This window comes from Lactuca sativa, chromosome 1 (assembly GCF_002870075.4).
Source record: "Lactuca sativa cultivar Salinas chromosome 1, Lsat_Salinas_v11, whole genome shotgun sequence".
Classification (NCBI taxonomy): Eukaryota; Viridiplantae; Streptophyta; class Magnoliopsida; order Asterales; family Asteraceae; genus Lactuca; species Lactuca sativa.
Window position 1 is genome coordinate 44,253,733 of NC_056623.2, and position 19,781 is coordinate 44,273,513.

Below are 19,781 nucleotides of genomic sequence, written 5' to 3' on the forward strand. Positions count from 1 at the left end.
GTTTCGCCTAACACCTTAGATATTCCCTTAACGTGACTTAAGTATGATTTATACATAGTTTTAGTCTAATGATCATGGTGACTAATAGTAGTCTATATTTCTCACTAATTCCAATGTCTACATCAAGATCTATCAAGTAAGGATCAGTCAGACAGGACGGTTGGGAGGTAAGACCCTTTCGACATATAGCCTTTTTGAAATCCAACAACCAATCCAACGTGACTGTCTTGTCCCAAAAATATTATCCAAAGATTTAATTTTTAAATTAAATAAAACGGTATTTCAAAACATAATCCATACAACCCAAATCAAAATAAGTATATCAACATAGTAACAATCAGAGGGATAACTCAATCCATGTGGTGTGTGCGATGTAGTCAACCCGAGCTCTTGCCCTTGGAACCAGGAGTACCTGAAACATAAACTAAAAACCGTAAGCATAAAGCTTAGGGAGTTCCTCAAAAAACCTCATACCAAACATAAAACATATAACGGGCCCCGCCCAAAGAATATAACGAGCCCCGCCCTAACTCGCATAACGGGCTGCGCCCAATGAGTATAACGGTCCCCACCCTAACCCGCATAACGGGCCCCGCCCACATATAGTTCATACGACATAACAAGTAATAACATTCAGGTTAATCATCGGGCCCCGCCTAACAAGCATACAATCACATACACATACTAGTGTCACACGAAAAATGAGTATTCTAACATAACAAATCATGGTTCGACATTAGTGATTTCGACCCGCTATATATGGTGAGGAAACTCACCTCGACTACTGAATCCCGCTGAAAAATCCTTGGCTACTGGTCCAACGAATCCCTGAGCTATCAATATAAAATAACACCCAATTAACATTTGGGTCTCAAACCATATCCATACTTGGGGTAAAGAGACCATTTACCCTTTTTCCTAGTTTGGTCCAAGACTAAGGCCCAAACTCCATAAAACAAGTAATCATCCAGAGTCCATTTATGGCCCAATTTTCCAAATTGGCCCCAATTCCTACATGGGTCTTACCCTAAGGCCCACAAATTTTCCCTAATCCAAACTCTTACATTCAGATGGCTCTACAAGGCCCCAAACCACTAGGCCCAAAGGGCAGCCCAAAACCAAAGCCCACACATGCTCCCATCAGACTGAGTACGCGGGGCGTACTCAGCACGTACGCGCAACGTACTCGCTTGAGGGCTTGTACACTAAGCGTACTTGCTTGTACGCCCAACGTACTCACCCATTCAACCAAAAACTCAATTTCAACACTTAATCTCTTAAGTCATGGTTCCAAAACATAGATCTGATTCCCTTGAGCTGGATCATCATGTAAAGTTGCTAAATTTACGTTCATGCATGGCTAGAAGAAGCTCTTAAGCTTAAAAGAACTTAATAAATGGATTGATGCATGCATGTGACCAAAAATCCTCTAAAGCTTGCACCTTTATGCATAAGGAGTCCAATACAAACTCAGATCTGGAATAACAAGCCATAAAAACGACTTAGCTCTCCCATCAACCCATAAAGGGACCAAAATCATAACAAAGCATGCTATAAGAAGATCTAACCGTCTACAAGTCAAGGTTCAAACTTGAAACCTTAGAAATATTAGGAAGATGGTTATGGATCCAAAGCCTTCTCACCAAGCAAAGCAACTTTAAACTTCTCTACTTCCTTCACAAAGGCAAAAATGGCACCAAAGACTCCTTAATAGCTCAAGAACACCACAAAGAGGCTCAAGGTTCGATTTAGGGTTTTTATGGCAATGAAGGCTGGTATAGAGGCCATCCTTGAGGACTTAAGGCCTTTATATAGGGTACAACACCCTAAATTACGGTTTCAACATCTCGCACGTACGCCCCGCGTACAAGGATGTACGCCCAACGTACCTGCCCGGAGTCCCGTCCCACTCTCGTATTAGTACACTAAGCGTACCTAATGGTACGCTCCGCGTACTGCTCAATGACCAAAATGAAAAACTTTTAATAACAAAGGGCAAAATTAGAAATATACCAAGATTCAGGTGTTACAGTGACCATTTTAGACACCTCTCCCGTAAGTAGATCAATCAGTATTACGACTTGGAATCACTGATAAATCTTACTTATATGTTCATAATAACGAATTATGACTATAAATATAAGTTACACCGAAAAGACTAGAGTGTAGCTTAACTTACATAGGTTCTTTCTGACAAAACTTAGGAAATTGCACATGCAGAGCTTCTACTCGGTAGCTACTACTACTACTACTACTACTACTACAGGGGTCATAGGACTTTGCCGAAGACTAAAACTAAGAGAAAATGGGCTAGAATTGAAAGAAATCGAGATGTTTGGGAAGTTACAGGAGAAGGAATGAGGCTTGGCCTCCTATTTATAGCCGAATAACTTGTAATTCCTTTGTTTTCTGGCTAACATTACATCCTTGTCATCTTGTTGCCTATATAGTTATCGAATACAAATAACAATAACAATCTAGGTAACAGTCGCAGGCTGTTTAAACTATATAAACATTAAAAATTTCACCAATTACCCACAAAAAAGAATTCTAGAATTAAAGTCTACACTTAATTGCAGGAGAAGAAAACTAAATGGACGAAACTAATATGATCAAGATAAAGGTTGTGTTCTTAACGAAGATATTGAGCATGTTGACTAGATAAGGTAAATTTAAGTTTACAATTGATTACCACGACATCATATATGCAGAAGGAAACGACAAATCTATCCAGGGGTATGACATATATGTAGATGAACAACTTTAAAGACGGGGTCAATTGAATTAAATCAAACCATTATTAGAGTATGTCCTTGAGCTAAATCAAAGTAATAGAATCTATAAATTTGTTTAGGGGTGTTTGGATTAGATTTTTAACTTATTGCTTATAGCTTATTTGTGGTGGGAATAAGCAATAAGCAATAAGCATGGGAATGAATGCTTATTAAAATTAGCTTATTTAGCCTAATAAGCTGGATTTTATCCAAACACTTAAATTAGCTTATTGTGGGAATAAGCAATAAGCAGCTCTTTTTTTCCTATCCAAACACCCCCTAAAACATATTACCCACTTCTAAAAATAATAAAATTAATAGAACTATGAACATAAGATCCTTATAATCCATAACATACCATCTCGGCATCTCCAATCCCGTCCCACTCTCGTATTAGTACACTAAGCGTACCTAATGGTACGCTCCGCGTACTGCTCAATGACCAAAATGAAAAACTTTTAATAACAAAGGGCAAAATTAGAAACATACCAAGATTCAGGTGTTACAGTGACCATTTTAGACACCTCTCCCGTAAGTAGATCAATCAGTATTACGACTTGGAATCACTGATAAATCTTACTTATATGTTCATAATAACGAATTATGACTATAAATATAAGTTACACCGAAAAGACTAGAGTGTAGCTTAACTTACAGAGGTTCTTTCTGACAAAACTTAGGAAATTGCACATGCAGAGCTTCTACTCGGTAGCTACTACTACTACTACTACTACTACTACTACAGGGGTCATAGGACTTTGCCGAAGACTAAAACTAAGAGAAAATGGGCTAGAATTGAAAGAAATCGAGATGTTTGGGAAGTTACAGGAGAAGGAATGAGGCTTGGCCTCCTATTTATAGCCGAATAACTTGTAATTCCTTTGTTTTCTGGCTAACATTACATCCTTGTCATCTTGTTGCCTATATAGTTATCGAATACAAATAACAATAACAATCTAGGTAACAGTCGCAGGCTGTTTAAACTATATAAACATTAAAAATTTCACCAATTACCCACAAAAAAGAATTCTAGAATTAAAGTCTACACTTAATTGCAGGAGAAGAAAACTAAATGGACGAAACTAATATGATCAAGATAAAGGTTGTGTTCTTAACGAAGATATTGAGCATGTTGACTAGATAAGGTAAATTTAAGTTTACAATTGATTACCACGACATCATATATGCAGAAGGAAACGACAAATCTATCCAGGGGTATGACATATATGTAGATGAACAACTTTAAAGACGGGGTCAATTGAATTAAATCAAACCATTATTAGAGTATGTCCTTGAGCTAAATCAAAGTAATAGAATCTATAAATTTGTTTAGGGGTGTTTGGATTAGATTTTTAACTTATTGCTTATAGCTTATTTGTGGTGGGAATAAGCAATAAGCAATAAGCATGGGAATGAATGCTTATTAAAATTAGCTTATTTAGCCTAATAAGCTGGATTTTATCCAAACACTTAAATTAGCTTATTGTGGGAATAAGCAATAAGCAGCTCTTTTTTTCCTATCCAAACACCCCCTAAAACATATTACCCACTTCTAAAAATAATAAAATTAATAGAACTATGAACATAAGATCCTTATAATCCATAACATACCATCTCGGCATCTCCAATCCCGTCCCACTCTCGTATTAGTACACTAAGCGTACCTAATGGTACGCTCCGCGTACTGCTCAATGACCAAAATGAAAAACTTTTAATAACAAAGGGCAAAATTAGAAACATACCAAGATTCAGGTGTTACAGTGACCATTTTAGACACCTCTCCCGTAAGTAGATCAATCAGTATTACGACTTGGAATCACTGATAAATCTTACTTATATGTTCATAATAACGAATTATGACTATAAATATAAGTTACACCGAAAAGACTAGAGTGTAGCTTAACTTACAGAGGTTCTTTCTGACAAAACTTAGGAAATTGCACATGCAGAGCTTCTACTCGGTAGCTACTACTACTACTACTACTACTACTACTACAGGGGTCATAGGACTTTGCCGAAGACTAAAACTAAGAGAAAATGGGCTAGAATTGAAAGAAATCGAGATGTTTGGGAAGTTACAGGAGAAGGAATGAGGCTTGGCCTCCTATTTATAGCCGAATAACTTGTAATTCCTTTGTTTTCTGGCTAACATTACATCCTTGTCATCTTGTTGCCTATATAGTTATCGAATACAAATAACAATAACAATCTAGGTAACAGTCGCAGGCTGTTTAAACTATATAAACATTAAAAATTTCACCAATTACCCACAAAAAAGAATTCTAGAATTAAAGTCTACACTTAATTGCAGGAGAAGAAAACTAAATGGACGAAACTAATATGATCAAGATAAAGGTTGTGTTCTTAACGAAGATATTGAGCATGTTGACTAGATAAGGTAAATTTAAGTTTACAATTGATTACCACGACATCATATATGCAGAAGGAAACGACAAATCTATCCAGGGGTATGACATATATGTAGATGAACAACTTTAAAGACGGGGTCAATTGAATTAAATCAAACCATTATTAGAGTATGTCCTTGAGCTAAATCAAAGTAATAGAATCTATAAATTTGTTTAGGGGTGTTTGGATTAGATTTTTAACTTATTGCTTATAGCTTATTTGTGGTGGGAATAAGCAATAAGCAATAAGCATGGGAATGAATGCTTATTAAAATTAGCTTATTTAGCCTAATAAGCTGGATTTTATCCAAACACTTAAATTAGCTTATTGTGGGAATAAGCAATAAGCAGCTCTTTTTTTCCTATCCAAACACCCCCTAAAACATATTACCCACTTCTAAAAATAATAAAATTAATAGAACTATGAACATAAGATCCTTATAATCCATAACATACCATCTCGGCATCTCCAATCCCGTCCCACTCTCGTATTAGTACACTAAGCGTACCTAATGGTACGCTCCGCGTACTGCTCAATGACCAAAATGAAAAACTTTTAATAACAAAGGGCAAAATTAGAAACATACCAAGATTCAGGTGTTACAGTGACCATTTTAGACACCTCTCCCGTAAGTAGATCAATCAGTATTACGACTTGGAATCACTGATAAATCTTACTTATATGTTCATAATAACGAATTATGACTATAAATATAAGTTACACCGAAAAGACTAGAGTGTAGCTTAACTTACAGAGGTTCTTTCTGACAAAACTTAGGAAATTGCACATGCAGAGCTTCTACTCGGTAGCTACTACTACTACTACTACTACTACTACTACAGGGGTCATAGGACTTTGCCGAAGACTAAAACTAAGAGAAAATGGGCTAGAATTGAAAGAAATCGAGATGTTTGGGAAGTTACAGGAGAAGGAATGAGGCTTGGCCTCCTATTTATAGCCGAATAACTTGTAATTCCTTTGTTTTCTGGCTAACATTACATCCTTGTCATCTTGTTGCCTATATAGTTATCGAATACAAATAACAATAACAATCTAGGTAACAGTCGCAGGCTGTTTAAACTATATAAACATTAAAAATTTCACCAATTACCCACAAAAAAGAATTCTAGAATTAAAGTCTACACTTAATTGCAGGAGAAGAAAACTAAATGGACGAAACTAATATGATCAAGATAAAGGTTGTGTTCTTAACGAAGATATTGAGCATGTTGACTAGATAAGGTAAATTTAAGTTTACAATTGATTACCACGACATCATATATGCAGAAGGAAACGACAAATCTATCCAGGGGTATGACATATATGTAGATGAACAACTTTAAAGACGGGGTCAATTGAATTAAATCAAACCATTATTAGAGTATGTCCTTGAGCTAAATCAAAGTAATAGAATCTATAAATTTGTTTAGGGGTGTTTGGATTAGATTTTTAACTTATTGCTTATAGCTTATTTGTGGTGGGAATAAGCAATAAGCAATAAGCATGGGAATGAATGCTTATTAAAATTAGCTTATTTAGCCTAATAAGCTGGATTTTATCCAAACACTTAAATTAGCTTATTGTGGGAATAAGCAATAAGCAGCTCTTTTTTTCCTATCCAAACACCCCCTAAAACATATTACCCACTTCTAAAAATAATAAAATTAATAGAACTATGAACATAAGATCCTTATAATCCATAACATACCATCTCGGCATCTCCAATCCCGTCCCACTCTCGTATTAGTACACTAAGCGTACCTAATGGTACGCTCCGCGTACTGCTCAATGACCAAAATGAAAAACTTTTAATAACAAAGGGCAAAATTAGAAACATACCAAGATTCAGGTGTTACAGTGACCATTTTAGACACCTCTCCCGTAAGTAGATCAATCAGTATTACGACTTGGAATCACTGATAAATCTTACTTATATGTTCATAATAACGAATTATGACTATAAATATAAGTTACACCGAAAAGACTAGAGTGTAGCTTAACTTACAGAGGTTCTTTCTGACAAAACTTAGGAAATTGCACATGCAGAGCTTCTACTCGGTAGCTACTACTACTACTACTACTACTACTACTACAGGGGTCATAGGACTTTGCCGAAGACTAAAACTAAGAGAAAATGGGCTAGAATTGAAAGAAATCGAGATGTTTGGGAAGTTACAGGAGAAGGAATGAGGCTTGGCCTCCTATTTATAGCCGAATAACTTGTAATTCCTTTGTTTTCTGGCTAACATTACATCCTTGTCATCTTGTTGCCTATATAGTTATCGAATACAAATAACAATAACAATCTAGGTAACAGTCGCAGGCTGTTTAAACTATATAAACATTAAAAATTTCACCAATTACCCACAAAAAAGAATTCTAGAATTAAAGTCTACACTTAATTGCAGGAGAAGAAAACTAAATGGACGAAACTAATATGATCAAGATAAAGGTTGTGTTCTTAACGAAGATATTGAGCATGTTGACTAGATAAGGTAAATTTAAGTTTACAATTGATTACCACGACATCATATATGCAGAAGGAAACGACAAATCTATCCAGGGGTATGACATATATGTAGATGAACAACTTTAAAGACGGGGTCAATTGAATTAAATCAAACCATTATTAGAGTATGTCCTTGAGCTAAATCAAAGTAATAGAATCTATAAATTTGTTTAGGGGTGTTTGGATTAGATTTTTAACTTATTGCTTATAGCTTATTTGTGGTGGGAATAAGCAATAAGCAATAAGCATGGGAATGAATGCTTATTAAAATTAGCTTATTTAGCCTAATAAGCTGGATTTTATCCAAACACTTAAATTAGCTTATTGTGGGAATAAGCAATAAGCAGCTCTTTTTTTCCTATCCAAACACCCCTAAAACATATTACCCACTTCTAAAAATAATAAAATTAATAGAACTATGAACATAAGATCCTTATAATCCATAACATACCATCTCGGCATCTCCAATCCCGTTCTGGTTTGTGAACAGTATATCTTCCAAGGCCCAAGCCGTTCCCTTTTCGTCCTTGTATCTTACTCCTTTTTTCCTTCAACATGGTGTTTGCCACTTGCTCTTCCGCCTCAATGCCCCAATAACTTTACTCAAACTATGGAACACTTGACATTCTTCTTCAACACCATAAACACACAGAAGCGGAAATCGAGCATCCCTTTCAATTTGTGTCAGTTGAACTGTTGAAGGGGTATTTCCAAAGAAATTACGTCTGGAACCCTGATTAAAAATTTAATTTCATCTAAAATTAAGCTCTTGAAATCGAAAAAACTACACAACTAAAAGACACTCTTACCTAATTAAAAGTATTGTTATCTTCTCCCTTCGCCTGAAATGGGTGGGTTATGGATATTTCCAGTAGGACGCAACGTTATGTGGTCATTGGAAGTCAGCGATGTAAATTGAAGACCTACTTCGTTTCAATCGGCAAGACAGAGCAGAGATATATGAATGAAATTGAAAAGCAATTAGGATTTTTGGAGTTGGTGATAGACCTGATGCTTCTCTCCTGAGATTAATATTGAATAAGACTAAGCCGAATAAGACAGTGTTCATCTTGATTGGAAGATGGAAAGACGGTGACCATGTGATAGAAAGATAAAAGCGATTACAAAGACAGAGGCAGTGAGGATCAATTTTAGACAAAGCCACCCGACTTCATACCAGCCGCCGACCAAACAAATCCAGCCATAAGAGAAAACGGCTCCAACCCAGCCGACACTGTTCATAAGTTCGACGAGAATTGAATGTATTTTTGTGAAAGTTTTTATATGGGCCATATATTGATTGCTAGGCTGGCCCAACTAAGAGGGTCTAATTGGGCTGACGTCAGGGGCCCCAAATTGCCAAAACCGTCTTCGAAGTTCGAAGGGTCGTCGTTCCAGGAAGGAGACTCGATCGAACTGCAATGGCGGACGGAAGATCTGATTCTGCGAAAGGTACTCCTATGAAATTTAACTTCTTTTGCTTCTTTAATCGATCGATGTGCATATTATGTTTTTTTTTCTTCGCAATTTCTTCGAATTAGGGTTTTAAATTAATGTACTGTCGTCTACGATCGGTAAAAGAAGTTTAATTGTTTTCTTAACTCATTCAATCAACTATTTCCATAGAATATATTAGCTTAAATCTTCCTACAGATGTTCATATGTTATGCATATGTGTTGATTTTGATGGCGGTTCAAAGCAGATTTTACTAATATATCATTTTTTTCGCCATTGTTTCCCCAATCAACCTGTAAAGTTAATGGTTCTAAACTCTTTGTTTAATTTGTTCATCATGAAAACTGCAACAATTTTGCACATATGGTGTGCAGGTTTACAGTACCAAGAAGACATCATCCTTACGTTTGTAGATATCGATGATTACTTAAAATAATTTTGGATTTCCAAATTATTTTTGTGGGATCTTTGAAGGGATCTCATTGATGCTCTATCTGAAAATATATCATATCTCATCAAACTTATTGGTGGTATCTGGAATATCCTCCGAGAGGACTATCATCAATTCATATCTCCTTTCATCTTCATCTTAGGGGTGTTTGGCTTGGCTTTTGAAAGCCAAAAGGCCTTTTTGAAAAAAAAAAAAAAAAAAAAAAAGCCAAAAGTCCTTTTTGAAAAATAAAAAAAAAGCAAAAATGTTTGGCAAACTTACTTTTTAGAAGCTACTTTTGAAGTTTTTACATAAGAAAAAAGAACTTTTTTGAAAAGTCAGGAAATCCTGACTTTTTGTAACTTTTTCAAAAACGACTTTTGGGGTTTGAAAAGCTAAGCCAAACACCTTACTCCATAAATTATATCAGATTTTTGTATTTACATGCGAAACACACACTGAAAACATATATAATATACATCAACCTATAAATATATATACATGTATTTAATGCGGCTTAGGTCGCAAAACTAACATTGTTAATCAATTTTATGTGATACCCTGGTTACTAAATGATTCAAATAGCTGTTTACTGAGTTTTAGTTTTTTTTTTCTTGTGTGAATTTTGAAGAGGAAGAAGATGCAAAAGTCAGAATCTTGATTGAAAAAGGCAAAGAAGGAAAGAAAGAAATGATTGATAAAGATAAAGAGAAATCACCGACACATGACAAGGAAACACATGGAACAAGTAATGACATTGGCCGAGACACCCCAATTGAGCAAGTCAAAGGACCGGGTGTTCTTGAAAGAGCCAAGGAAGAAATTGAAGCTGTTGTGGAAGCAATTCACCCTAAAAAATAAATTCCATAAATTAATGCTAATCACTTGTTGTAAATGTTTGTACTACGGATCACTACTTGATCATTTCCTGCTATCTTTGGACTTTTTATGATAGTCACTTTTGACATTTGGTAGTAATCATAAGTTTGATGTTTAGTTGAATAATTTTAGTCCAATTAACCAATTTAGATCAAGAGAAAAAAAAAAAGACAAAATTAACCATTTTCATCAACCATTTGCCAAGAAACAACTAAAAGTTTCACTACTCCAACAATAGCCACACATTTCTCAAATGCACTATTAACTATGAAATCGCCCTCTGAAATAAAGCAATACAAATGGGTGTGAAATGATATTTTTTTCTTACTGTGAAATTTACATCGTTTACTGCAAAATTGTCCATATGATCTTTTATCAAGAAAACAGTTTTTGGAATTTTGTTTGTTGTGGCTGGGATTTTCAAAAACGATTTTTACAACCAAATAAAACTTGAAAACGAAATCAATGAGAGAAATTTGCGATGTAAAAAAAAATCTCTTAAGATGCGGAGGATTATTGTTTTTTGTTATTTTGTACCAAATGTATAAGAAAAATTATTATTTTAGTTTTTATTTCTCTTAAATCAAACCTAAGTAAGCATCTCAACCTTAAAGCATGCATAAGATTTTGGTTTTGCACGAAATGCCATAATTCCAGAATTAAGGTAAATCTATTGTGAAGTGGTTGAAATAAATATAATATAAAAGGCAGCACATATGAAAGTTATTTAATTCATATAATAAGCAGCTGACTAGAGAGGAATTGAAGCTGTTGTTTATAGTTGGAGAAAACCCAAACTCATAAGAATAGCATTAATGAGGGCAGGCTGAAGCTGGACATCTGTCTTTCACTGATCCATCAGATCCCCATATCACATATTAATTACTCTAGACAACTCACACACACACAAACCTTACATTGTCTTTTGTGTATTACTTCCATTCCACTCTCCTTCTCCTACAACTAATTGCCACTAACTGTTTTTAATTCAGTTCAATGTATAAAATCACCAGATATAATATAATCGGATAATATAAGGATAGAAATTCAATTCTGTTTTATGGGAGGTATTAAAAACCCACAATATCTTTAAAACAGAGTAAAATCAAATCATATGTACTGTAAACGAATATCGATATTCGGTTCTTTATTTATGTCTTATTCGGTACCAGTCTAGTTTAATTATTATTATTAAACTTTGTAGTTTATGGTTCATGGTTTACAAGCCTAGTTTAATTATTATTAAACTTTGTAGTTTATGGTTCACAGAGAGTTAAATATTTCGTGAATTAATTTAAGGGCAAATGATATAAAACCACTTAAGTTTTCAAAAAATATTGGTTTTACCTTTGGGTGTGTTTTTGTAACGACCAAAAATTTCAACCAAATTAAAACATTTTATTTCATTCAAAAACCATTACGATCATATATCTTGTTTTCAAAATAGTTTAAACATCAGAGTATTTCCCCAGAACCATATTTACATATATCATAAAAACATGAGGAGCGGTACGATCACGCCTTCGCCTTGCCACGATCTCCTGAAGCACCTGAAACAAAAAACCACAATTGTAAGCCCGAAAGCTTAGTGAGTTCCCCCAAAGTACCCATACACACAAAAACATACGCATACAGCAACGAACAACATACTACGGGTCCAATCAACCTTCCGGTTGGAATACCCCTGGCCCTCAACCATCGGATTGGAATGCCTACATACTACGAGCCCAATCATCCTACCGGGATGGGATACTCTCGGCCCACAACCATCGGGTTGGAATGCCCAAACCCCTATACGTACAACAATAACTACTATGGGTCCAATCATCCCTCATGATGGAATATCCCAGGCCCCTCAACCATCGGGTTGGAATGCCAAACTACTATGAGTCCAGTCATCCTACCGGGATGGAATATTCCTGGCCCACAACCATTAGGTTGGAATGCCCCACTTCCTATACATATTGTAACTACTACTACTATGGGTCCAATCATCCATTGGGATGGAATACCCCAGGCCCCTCAACCATTGGGTTGGAATGTCAAGCTACTATGAGTCCAATCATCCTACCTGGATGGAATACTCCTGGCCCACAACCATCGGGTTGGAATGTCAATCTACACTAGCAGACATGTACACATAACAGACAACCACATAATACTCTACAGAACCAACACACTAGGGCCCTATCATCCTACCGGGATGGAATACCCTCTGCTACTGCTCAACATACATAACCCGCAGGTAACCTCCTATCAGCGTACATAAGGCAAGACCAACTACCGGTCTATAACTAATCACTACCCAACTACCAGGGCGCTGATCCAACAGAACTAGCCATCATACAACTATCCATTTCTCTAGGATACTAAGCTAACAAAGCATATCATCATATCACTATCCTATCTACCAGGATACTAGCAAACATATCATTACATAACATAACAAGCTCTAACAACAATTCAAAGGGATGACCTTGGTGCCTTAGACCCTTGAGTACAGTGAGGAAAACTCACCTTGCAACTGCCGAAATCCTGCAAATCTCCGACTGCTGATTCACCGGGAATCCCAACTATCACATGCACAAATCATCACATTAGAATCCATCATGACCTTCTAGGCTAAGTGTCCACAACACTCCTTAAGTCCATTATCCTCTTATTGGGCCAAGACCCAAAACCACATCCTCTTGCAAAGCCCAATATTGGCCCAATTTACTAAATTGGGCCCACCTTTCCGAACGGGCCTAAACCCAAGGTCCATAATAATTATTGGGTCCAAATTACTCCATCCATAATATTTAGTCACAACCCAAGCCCCACTAGCCCATAAACAGCCCAATCACTTAAGGCCCGAAATCGAAAACCCAACAGAGGGAGTACGCTGGGTGTACCCCTCTTGGTACGCTGGGCGTACTTTTATTCTCGCAGACTGGAAACGGGACACTGACCCACTACGTTGGGCGTACATCAATTTACGCGGGGCATACGCGCGCTGCTCTAAAACTCCTTATAAGTTCTTAATGGCTTAAGCTCTTAAGCACAAACTTCAGATCCATCGACCAAACATGCCTAGGATTCATAAAGTCTTAAACTTTATTACCTGGGACGTCCATAAAGCTCTTAACTCAAGGTCTTAATCCATTAAGACCTACCTACATCACTCATGAGACAACCAAAGCCATTGGGACCTCATTTTTCTCACTCAAGACCTCTCCTAAGGTCTGAAAGGACAGCTAATCTAAGCTAACTCGCATCATGCATCACTTTGGGGTTTTTGGGACAAGAAATGGTGTCAAAACTTCATAACACCTAGATCTACACAAAATAGATGTCAAGCAAGAGACTTTATACCTCAAAAGGGCTCTATAAGATGATGTCTTCCCAGATCTACGAGCTCCAGCCACCCAACTCCTTCCTTGACAACTTCTTCTTTCTTCTTCAAGTCTCTCCTTTGCCAAACCAAGCTCCCCAAGGTCAAATATCCCCAACAATGGAAGAAGAACGACTACTTAGGGTTTCTGAGGGTAAGAGGGCAGATATGGAGGTTAGGGTTGGAACCAATGTTCCTTATATAGTGGCTGGCCCTAAAATTAGGGTTTCTGGACACTTGACGTATGTTGGGCGTACATCCTGTACAATGGGCATACGCCCCCAACACCCGTGTTCACTTAACCAATCTACGTTGGGTGTAACCTGGCTTACGCTGGGCGTACCCACCCAATCACACGCATGCACTCCATGCATGCCTAGGACCCTTTTGCCAAATATTTTCTTTAGGGACCATTATTGACACTATCTTCAAAGTGTCATAACTCCTTTATTCTAAGTCCGTTTCCGACGAACTTTATATCCACGAAAAGGTGGCGAGAAGCCCTACGCTTCTAGCAACACACCCCATCCCGAAACCTTCTTGAAGAAAACCCATTGCCCATAAAAGACCGAAACGCCCTTACTCATGATCTCGGGGGTCCATAAATAATTACTCTTAAAACGAGGCGTTACAGTTTTAGGTTAAATAACGTCAGATGTTTTGTTTAATTTATTCATTTATACCCTTATAGCCGGTTTCCAGGTCACCTATCGGTTACCTGATAGCAGTAAAGCCCTTAAGTTTTAAAAAATGTTTGGATTTGCCCTTAAGTTTTCAAAAATGTTCGGTTTTACTATTAGTTTGATTATTATTATTATTATTATTATTATTATTATTATTATTATTATTATTATTATTATTATTATGTCTAATATGTTTTTAAATGTATAAAAATATTCTATATATACAATTTTAAATATGTTTTTAAATGTATAAAAATATTTTTATAGATTTAAAAACATATTTTAAAATATATTTACATGTATTTAGTATTTAAAAATGTATTTATTTTTATTTAGTATTTATATACATTTGAAAGCCAATGTATGTCTCTAAAAACATGTTTATATACTAAAAAGGTATTTATTTGTATCTAGTAGGTATATATATATATATATATATATATATATATATATATATATATATATATATATATATATATATATATAAGGTTTATATTGTATAAAAGATGTAACTATATGTATTTATCAAGGTTCTAAATGGCGTGAGGCATAGCGTGGCGGCATGGTCAAGCCTCAAGCTTAACGAGCCATGACGAGCCATGACGTTTTTCAAGGCGTGATGTAAGGCGACGATTTTGTATTAATTTAAAATTATATTGCCACATAAATATAAATTTATATTAAATATAACTACTTTTTATAAGTGTTAGATCAATAACTAGTAACAAAAATTTAACGAAAACCACAATACATGTATCTCCGATTAGAAAAGACATAACAAAGAGCAAAAAACCGTGTCTCAAATGAAAAAACATGCGCCATAACACGCCATAACGCGCCATGGCGCGCCATATCACGCCTTGCCACGCGTCACACCTAACAGCAACGTTATGAGACTTTTCGTAACGGCGGAGTCACGCCTCACGCCATGGCGCGGGCCATGGCGCGCATTTTAGAACACTAATATTTATACATATTCCTAAGTATAAATACATATTTATTTGATATTGATATGTATACAATATGTATTTATACAAATTATACGGTAAAATACATATAAACGAAACATTTTTTTTAATTCTTTGTGTGATTCATCAACCAAAACACATAAAAAATGGTGTTTGCCTAATGAGTATAAATATGTATTTATTTCATATTTATATGTATACAATAGTTTTTATACAAAATAAACACATATTTATATATATTAAATACAAATAATATTAAATACAAATAAAAACATATTTATACATTTTAAACACGTTTATACATTTAATTTTTTTATTTGTACTTAATAGATATAAATATGTACTTATTATGTATAAAAACTATGATATACATATAAATATGAAATAGATACATATTTATAGTTATTAAGCAAAAACCAGAAACCTTTTTTTGTGTTTTGGTTGATGAATCATCCAAAGAATAATAATAAAATTATTTTGTTTATATGTTTTACCATATAAATATATATAAATAGATATCATATACATATAAATATGAAATAAATACATACTTATAGTTAGTAATATGTATAAATACATATAATTATATCTCTTATATAATATAAACCTTATAAATAGGTATTTTTATATTTATATGCATACAATATGTTTTATATGAATATATATATATATATATATATATATATATATATATATATATATATATATATATACTAAATACAAATAAATACATTTTAAGTATATAAATATGTTTTCAAAGGAATGCATAGGCTTTCAAATGTATATAAGTACATATACTTTTAGAAATGTATTTATATCTATAAAAATACTTTTATACATTTAAAAACATATTAAATATAATAATAATAATAATAATAATAATAATAATAATAAAATTAATAATCAAAGTAATAGTAAATCCGAACATTTTTGAAAATTTAAGAGTAAATCCATATATTTTTGAAAATTTAAAAGTAATCTGAATATTTTTGAAAAAAATAATTGAACTGAAAACCGACAGAAAGGTAAAATTAAAATAAACAAAACATCCGACTTTACTGGACCTAAAACACGTCTAAAGGTAAACCGACATTGTTTTGAAAACTTAAGGGATTTTATATTATTTGAATTTAATTAAGTATATATATATATATATATATATATATATATATATATATATATATATATATATATATATATATAATTGTGATCCATAAGTTAGTTAAAAGGGTTATTTAAATATTTTTACAAATATTTATATATTTTTTTTCAAACGTGTATAAAACACGAAAAAAAAAGTTGAAGCAAACTCATTTATCATTATTTATATTTCATTTCATTTAATAGTTTACAAATGAGACATAAATATAAAAAATAATTGAACTGAAAATTTCAGGTCTATATCCTGGTGATAAAATGCATGACAGGAAATGGAAGACACATGTTACCATTATGATGAGTACATTATTTTGTCATATGATGTTTGATTTTTATATAATATTACCTGAGAAAAAAAAATCACTGAGTCAAATTTACCATTGAATTCTTTTAGAATATGTGTTTTCCATTATTTTATGTTTTTCTAATTATAGTGACGGCTATTCTTATTTCTTACAATGACAATCCATCTGTTATTTTTACAACTTGCATACATCCAATCAAAAAATCTACTGCCTTTTTTAAGAAAGAGCTTTCTCACTCAACATTCCAAATCAATCTCAGCCTCAGCGGCAGTTCACTTTGCTCATCCTACTACCCATGCCTACCACCCCCACCCTACTCCCATCCTACCCCAACCCTACTACTGTATGTATGGAGGGTCTTTCCTTTTTCTTATCAGGTTTATCTACTTTGCACACAAAAACACAAGTCTAAATCTTGCCAACTATTTAATACTTGCACTCTATCCAATATAATTTGCATCAGTTTCTATGTTAACATATTTTCTTTTGGTATAATTGATTTGAAACTTCAAATTTACACTTGTTTACATGCAATGGAGTACATCGTCAATAATATTTGGTACAAAGGAAGTATGATGATGATGATGGTACCCATATAGCAATAAATATACTCATCATCTACTATTAAATTAAGTGGGGTATGCAAACATCAATCAATGGCCCAGATTCAAAGTTGGAAGAGGGTACAATCTACTACCATAATATCATAAAAAGAATATGTACATGTACATGTACATGTATTATTAATTCACAACCTCATCAAATAACAACATATTATGTTCTATGCAAGTTGTTTTTTTTCATACATATCTAGTTATTATACTTTCATAAAGCATTCTACTCAAGTCTTTAGCCATTCACCAATCACCAATTAACGTGTTGGCTTAACACAAAAATACTAAACTGTTTGAAAAATATAGCAGTAAAAAACTATAGATTCGTCATATTAAAACTAAAAAGCCGATGAGCTAATCATAGAATGGTATACCATGCATTTTTCTAATTAAATTACTTAGATAATTTTAAAAAATAGAATTACAAGGTATGTATGAAAAAAAAAAAAAAACAACAACATCAACAATATAATTCGAAAAATAAATATATAATTGAGTGACCAATTAAGTTTTCATGGGTTGACTCTCAGGTACACTATTTTATTTAATTAGTACTCTATTAATTATCCTTTAACCAACTCATTGATGATATATGCTAGCGCTGTATATATATCGAACAGTGGAAGCAAAAGAAAAGAGGTAAAAAGTATGATAGCCTTTCTGATCACTTGATTTCTTCACTTCCATTTGAGGAATGAAAGTTTCTGATTTAAAAGATGGCTCTTCAGTCTATGCACAAGATTGCTTCTATGCAGAACTAATTACTTTATAAATATATAATACTATATATCTTCTCTCTCTAACTCTCTCTCTCTCTCTCTATCTCTCAAGTGAGTTGTCAAAAGATTGAATTGTTAGTAGAATCACTTGTCTGCGAAGCAACATACTGTGTGATAATCCCAAGAAAATATTTGGATTTTTCTTGCTTGTGTTGTTTTGTTTTGAGGCTAGTACTGCAAGTTCTTTACACCAGCATCCCACCTCACCTCACATCCACTCTCTTTCTTTATATATACAATATATATATGTATGTAATCATGTTGATCAATGTTTTGAAACTGTAACTAAACCCTCTTTGTTTGTGTCACTCAAGAACAAACCATCACCATCACCATCATCATCATTATAACTTTCGGAAGAAATGAAGGGGAGATTTTGTAGGTTTGTGATGATAATGCTGTATATAATGAGAGCAATTAGCAGGCCTTTGGAACCAAATCATGTCTCTCCTCCTCCCACTCTTCTCCCTTCACAACAAGGTTTGTTTTTATAAGAGGTTTCTTATAAATTAATAAAAAGTTACTTGTCTTGTTTTTCTTTTTATAAATAAGTTTAACTGATTCTAAATTTCTAATGCACATTGTAGTATCCTTATCAGCGAGCACAGCAACACAGACTATGTCTTTTCAATTCAACAAGGGGTCTAAAACGACGGCGGATCAAGGGTCCTTGAGCAAGGTATGTGTTATAACGATGTTTTTAGTATTATAGAGACTGAGTAATTATGTGTTTGACTGTTTTACTGATATTGGGTTTGAGTTTATTAACGTAGAATGAAGATACGATGAAGAATGAAGAAGATGATAGATATGGTGGAAGAGGGATAGAGAACAGGATAGGCTCGAGACCACCAAGCTGTGAGCACAAGTGCTATGGGTGTAGCCCATGTGAAGCCACCCAAGTACCCACAACGAGCCATGTGGGAATCCAGTATACAAACTATGAGCCAGAGGGTTGGAAATGCAAGTGTGGGCCCACTTTCTATAGCCCATGATTACATGCTCTTGGACCACGTACAGGGGCTTAATTAGGATTCCTAATTGTTTATTAAACACGAGTAGTAGATGTGTGATTTTGTAATGGAAATAGGTATATTTATGTGGATCATTATTTGTAATGCTTGTGTAACACAGATTTTGTGTCGAGAGTAGAGATGTTCATCCGTTTGATCGAAGTTTTTTTCTATGTTTGAAAATGTTATAACCCAAATTGAAAATTAATTATAAGTATGTTCAAAACGAAAAACCAAATTTTAAACCGAATTTAACTATTTATTTTGTGTATTATAGTATTAAGCTTCGAACTTAAACTATAATATAATATATAAATATTAGCGCCAAGAAGGCTCACTGAAAGGAGATTCTATAGGATACCAATTATGTTAGAAAATAAGGAAGCAGACTAACAAAAAATACAAACTTTGATAGATTCAAGGATTATGTT

The 19,781-nt window shown here is 34.1% G+C and overlaps 2 protein-coding genes and 1 long non-coding RNA gene across 3 annotated transcripts; 2 read left to right on the forward strand and 1 right to left on the reverse strand.

The window, feature by feature from the left end:
- Nucleotides 1–8,936, reverse strand: LOC122196951 (uncharacterized). Its single transcript, XR_006189685.2, has 3 exons — nucleotides 8,502–8,936; nucleotides 8,144–8,425; nucleotides 1–412 (listed from the first exon to the last, which is right to left on the reverse strand). It is a non-coding gene; the product is annotated as an uncharacterized LOC122196951 (long non-coding RNA).
- Nucleotides 8,937–8,989: 53 nt separating this feature from the next.
- LOC111878824 (uncharacterized) lies at nucleotides 8,990–10,583 on the forward strand. Its single transcript, XM_023875317.3, has 2 exons — nucleotides 8,990–9,144; nucleotides 10,210–10,583. Exons 1-2 carry the CDS (start codon nucleotides 9,114–9,116, stop codon nucleotides 10,437–10,439), a joined length of 261 nt encoding a protein of 86 aa, XP_023731085.1. The 5' UTR covers nucleotides 8,990–9,113; the 3' UTR covers nucleotides 10,440–10,583.
- Nucleotides 10,584–18,188: 7,605 nt separating this feature from the next.
- Nucleotides 18,189–19,512, forward strand: LOC111878808 (EPIDERMAL PATTERNING FACTOR-like protein 5). Its single transcript, XM_023875299.3, has 3 exons — nucleotides 18,189–18,817; nucleotides 18,925–19,016; nucleotides 19,111–19,512. Exons 1-3 carry the CDS (start codon nucleotides 18,700–18,702, stop codon nucleotides 19,330–19,332), a joined length of 432 nt encoding a protein of 143 aa, XP_023731067.1. The 5' UTR covers nucleotides 18,189–18,699; the 3' UTR covers nucleotides 19,333–19,512.
- The last annotated feature ends 269 nt before the right edge of the window (nucleotides 19,513–19,781 follow it).

Bases quoted from the DNA above. Each gene is read 5' to 3' on its own strand.
- LOC111878824 (XM_023875317.3), top strand. From the start codon at position 9,114: ATGGCGGACGGAAGATCTGATTCTGCGAAAG. The intron at 9,145-10,209 runs GTACTCCTATGA...TGAATTTTGAAG, and splicing joins AAGATCTGATTCTGCGAAAG to AGGAAGAAGATGCAAAAGTC.
- LOC111878808 (XM_023875299.3), top strand. From the start codon at position 18,700: ATGAAGGGGAGATTTTGTAGGTTTGTGATGATAATGCTGTATATAATG. The intron at 18,818-18,924 runs GTTTGTTTTTAT...TGCACATTGTAG, and splicing joins TCTTCTCCCTTCACAACAAG to TATCCTTATCAGCGAGCACA. The intron at 19,017-19,110 runs GTATGTGTTATA...TTATTAACGTAG, and splicing joins ATCAAGGGTCCTTGAGCAAG to AATGAAGATACGATGAAGAA.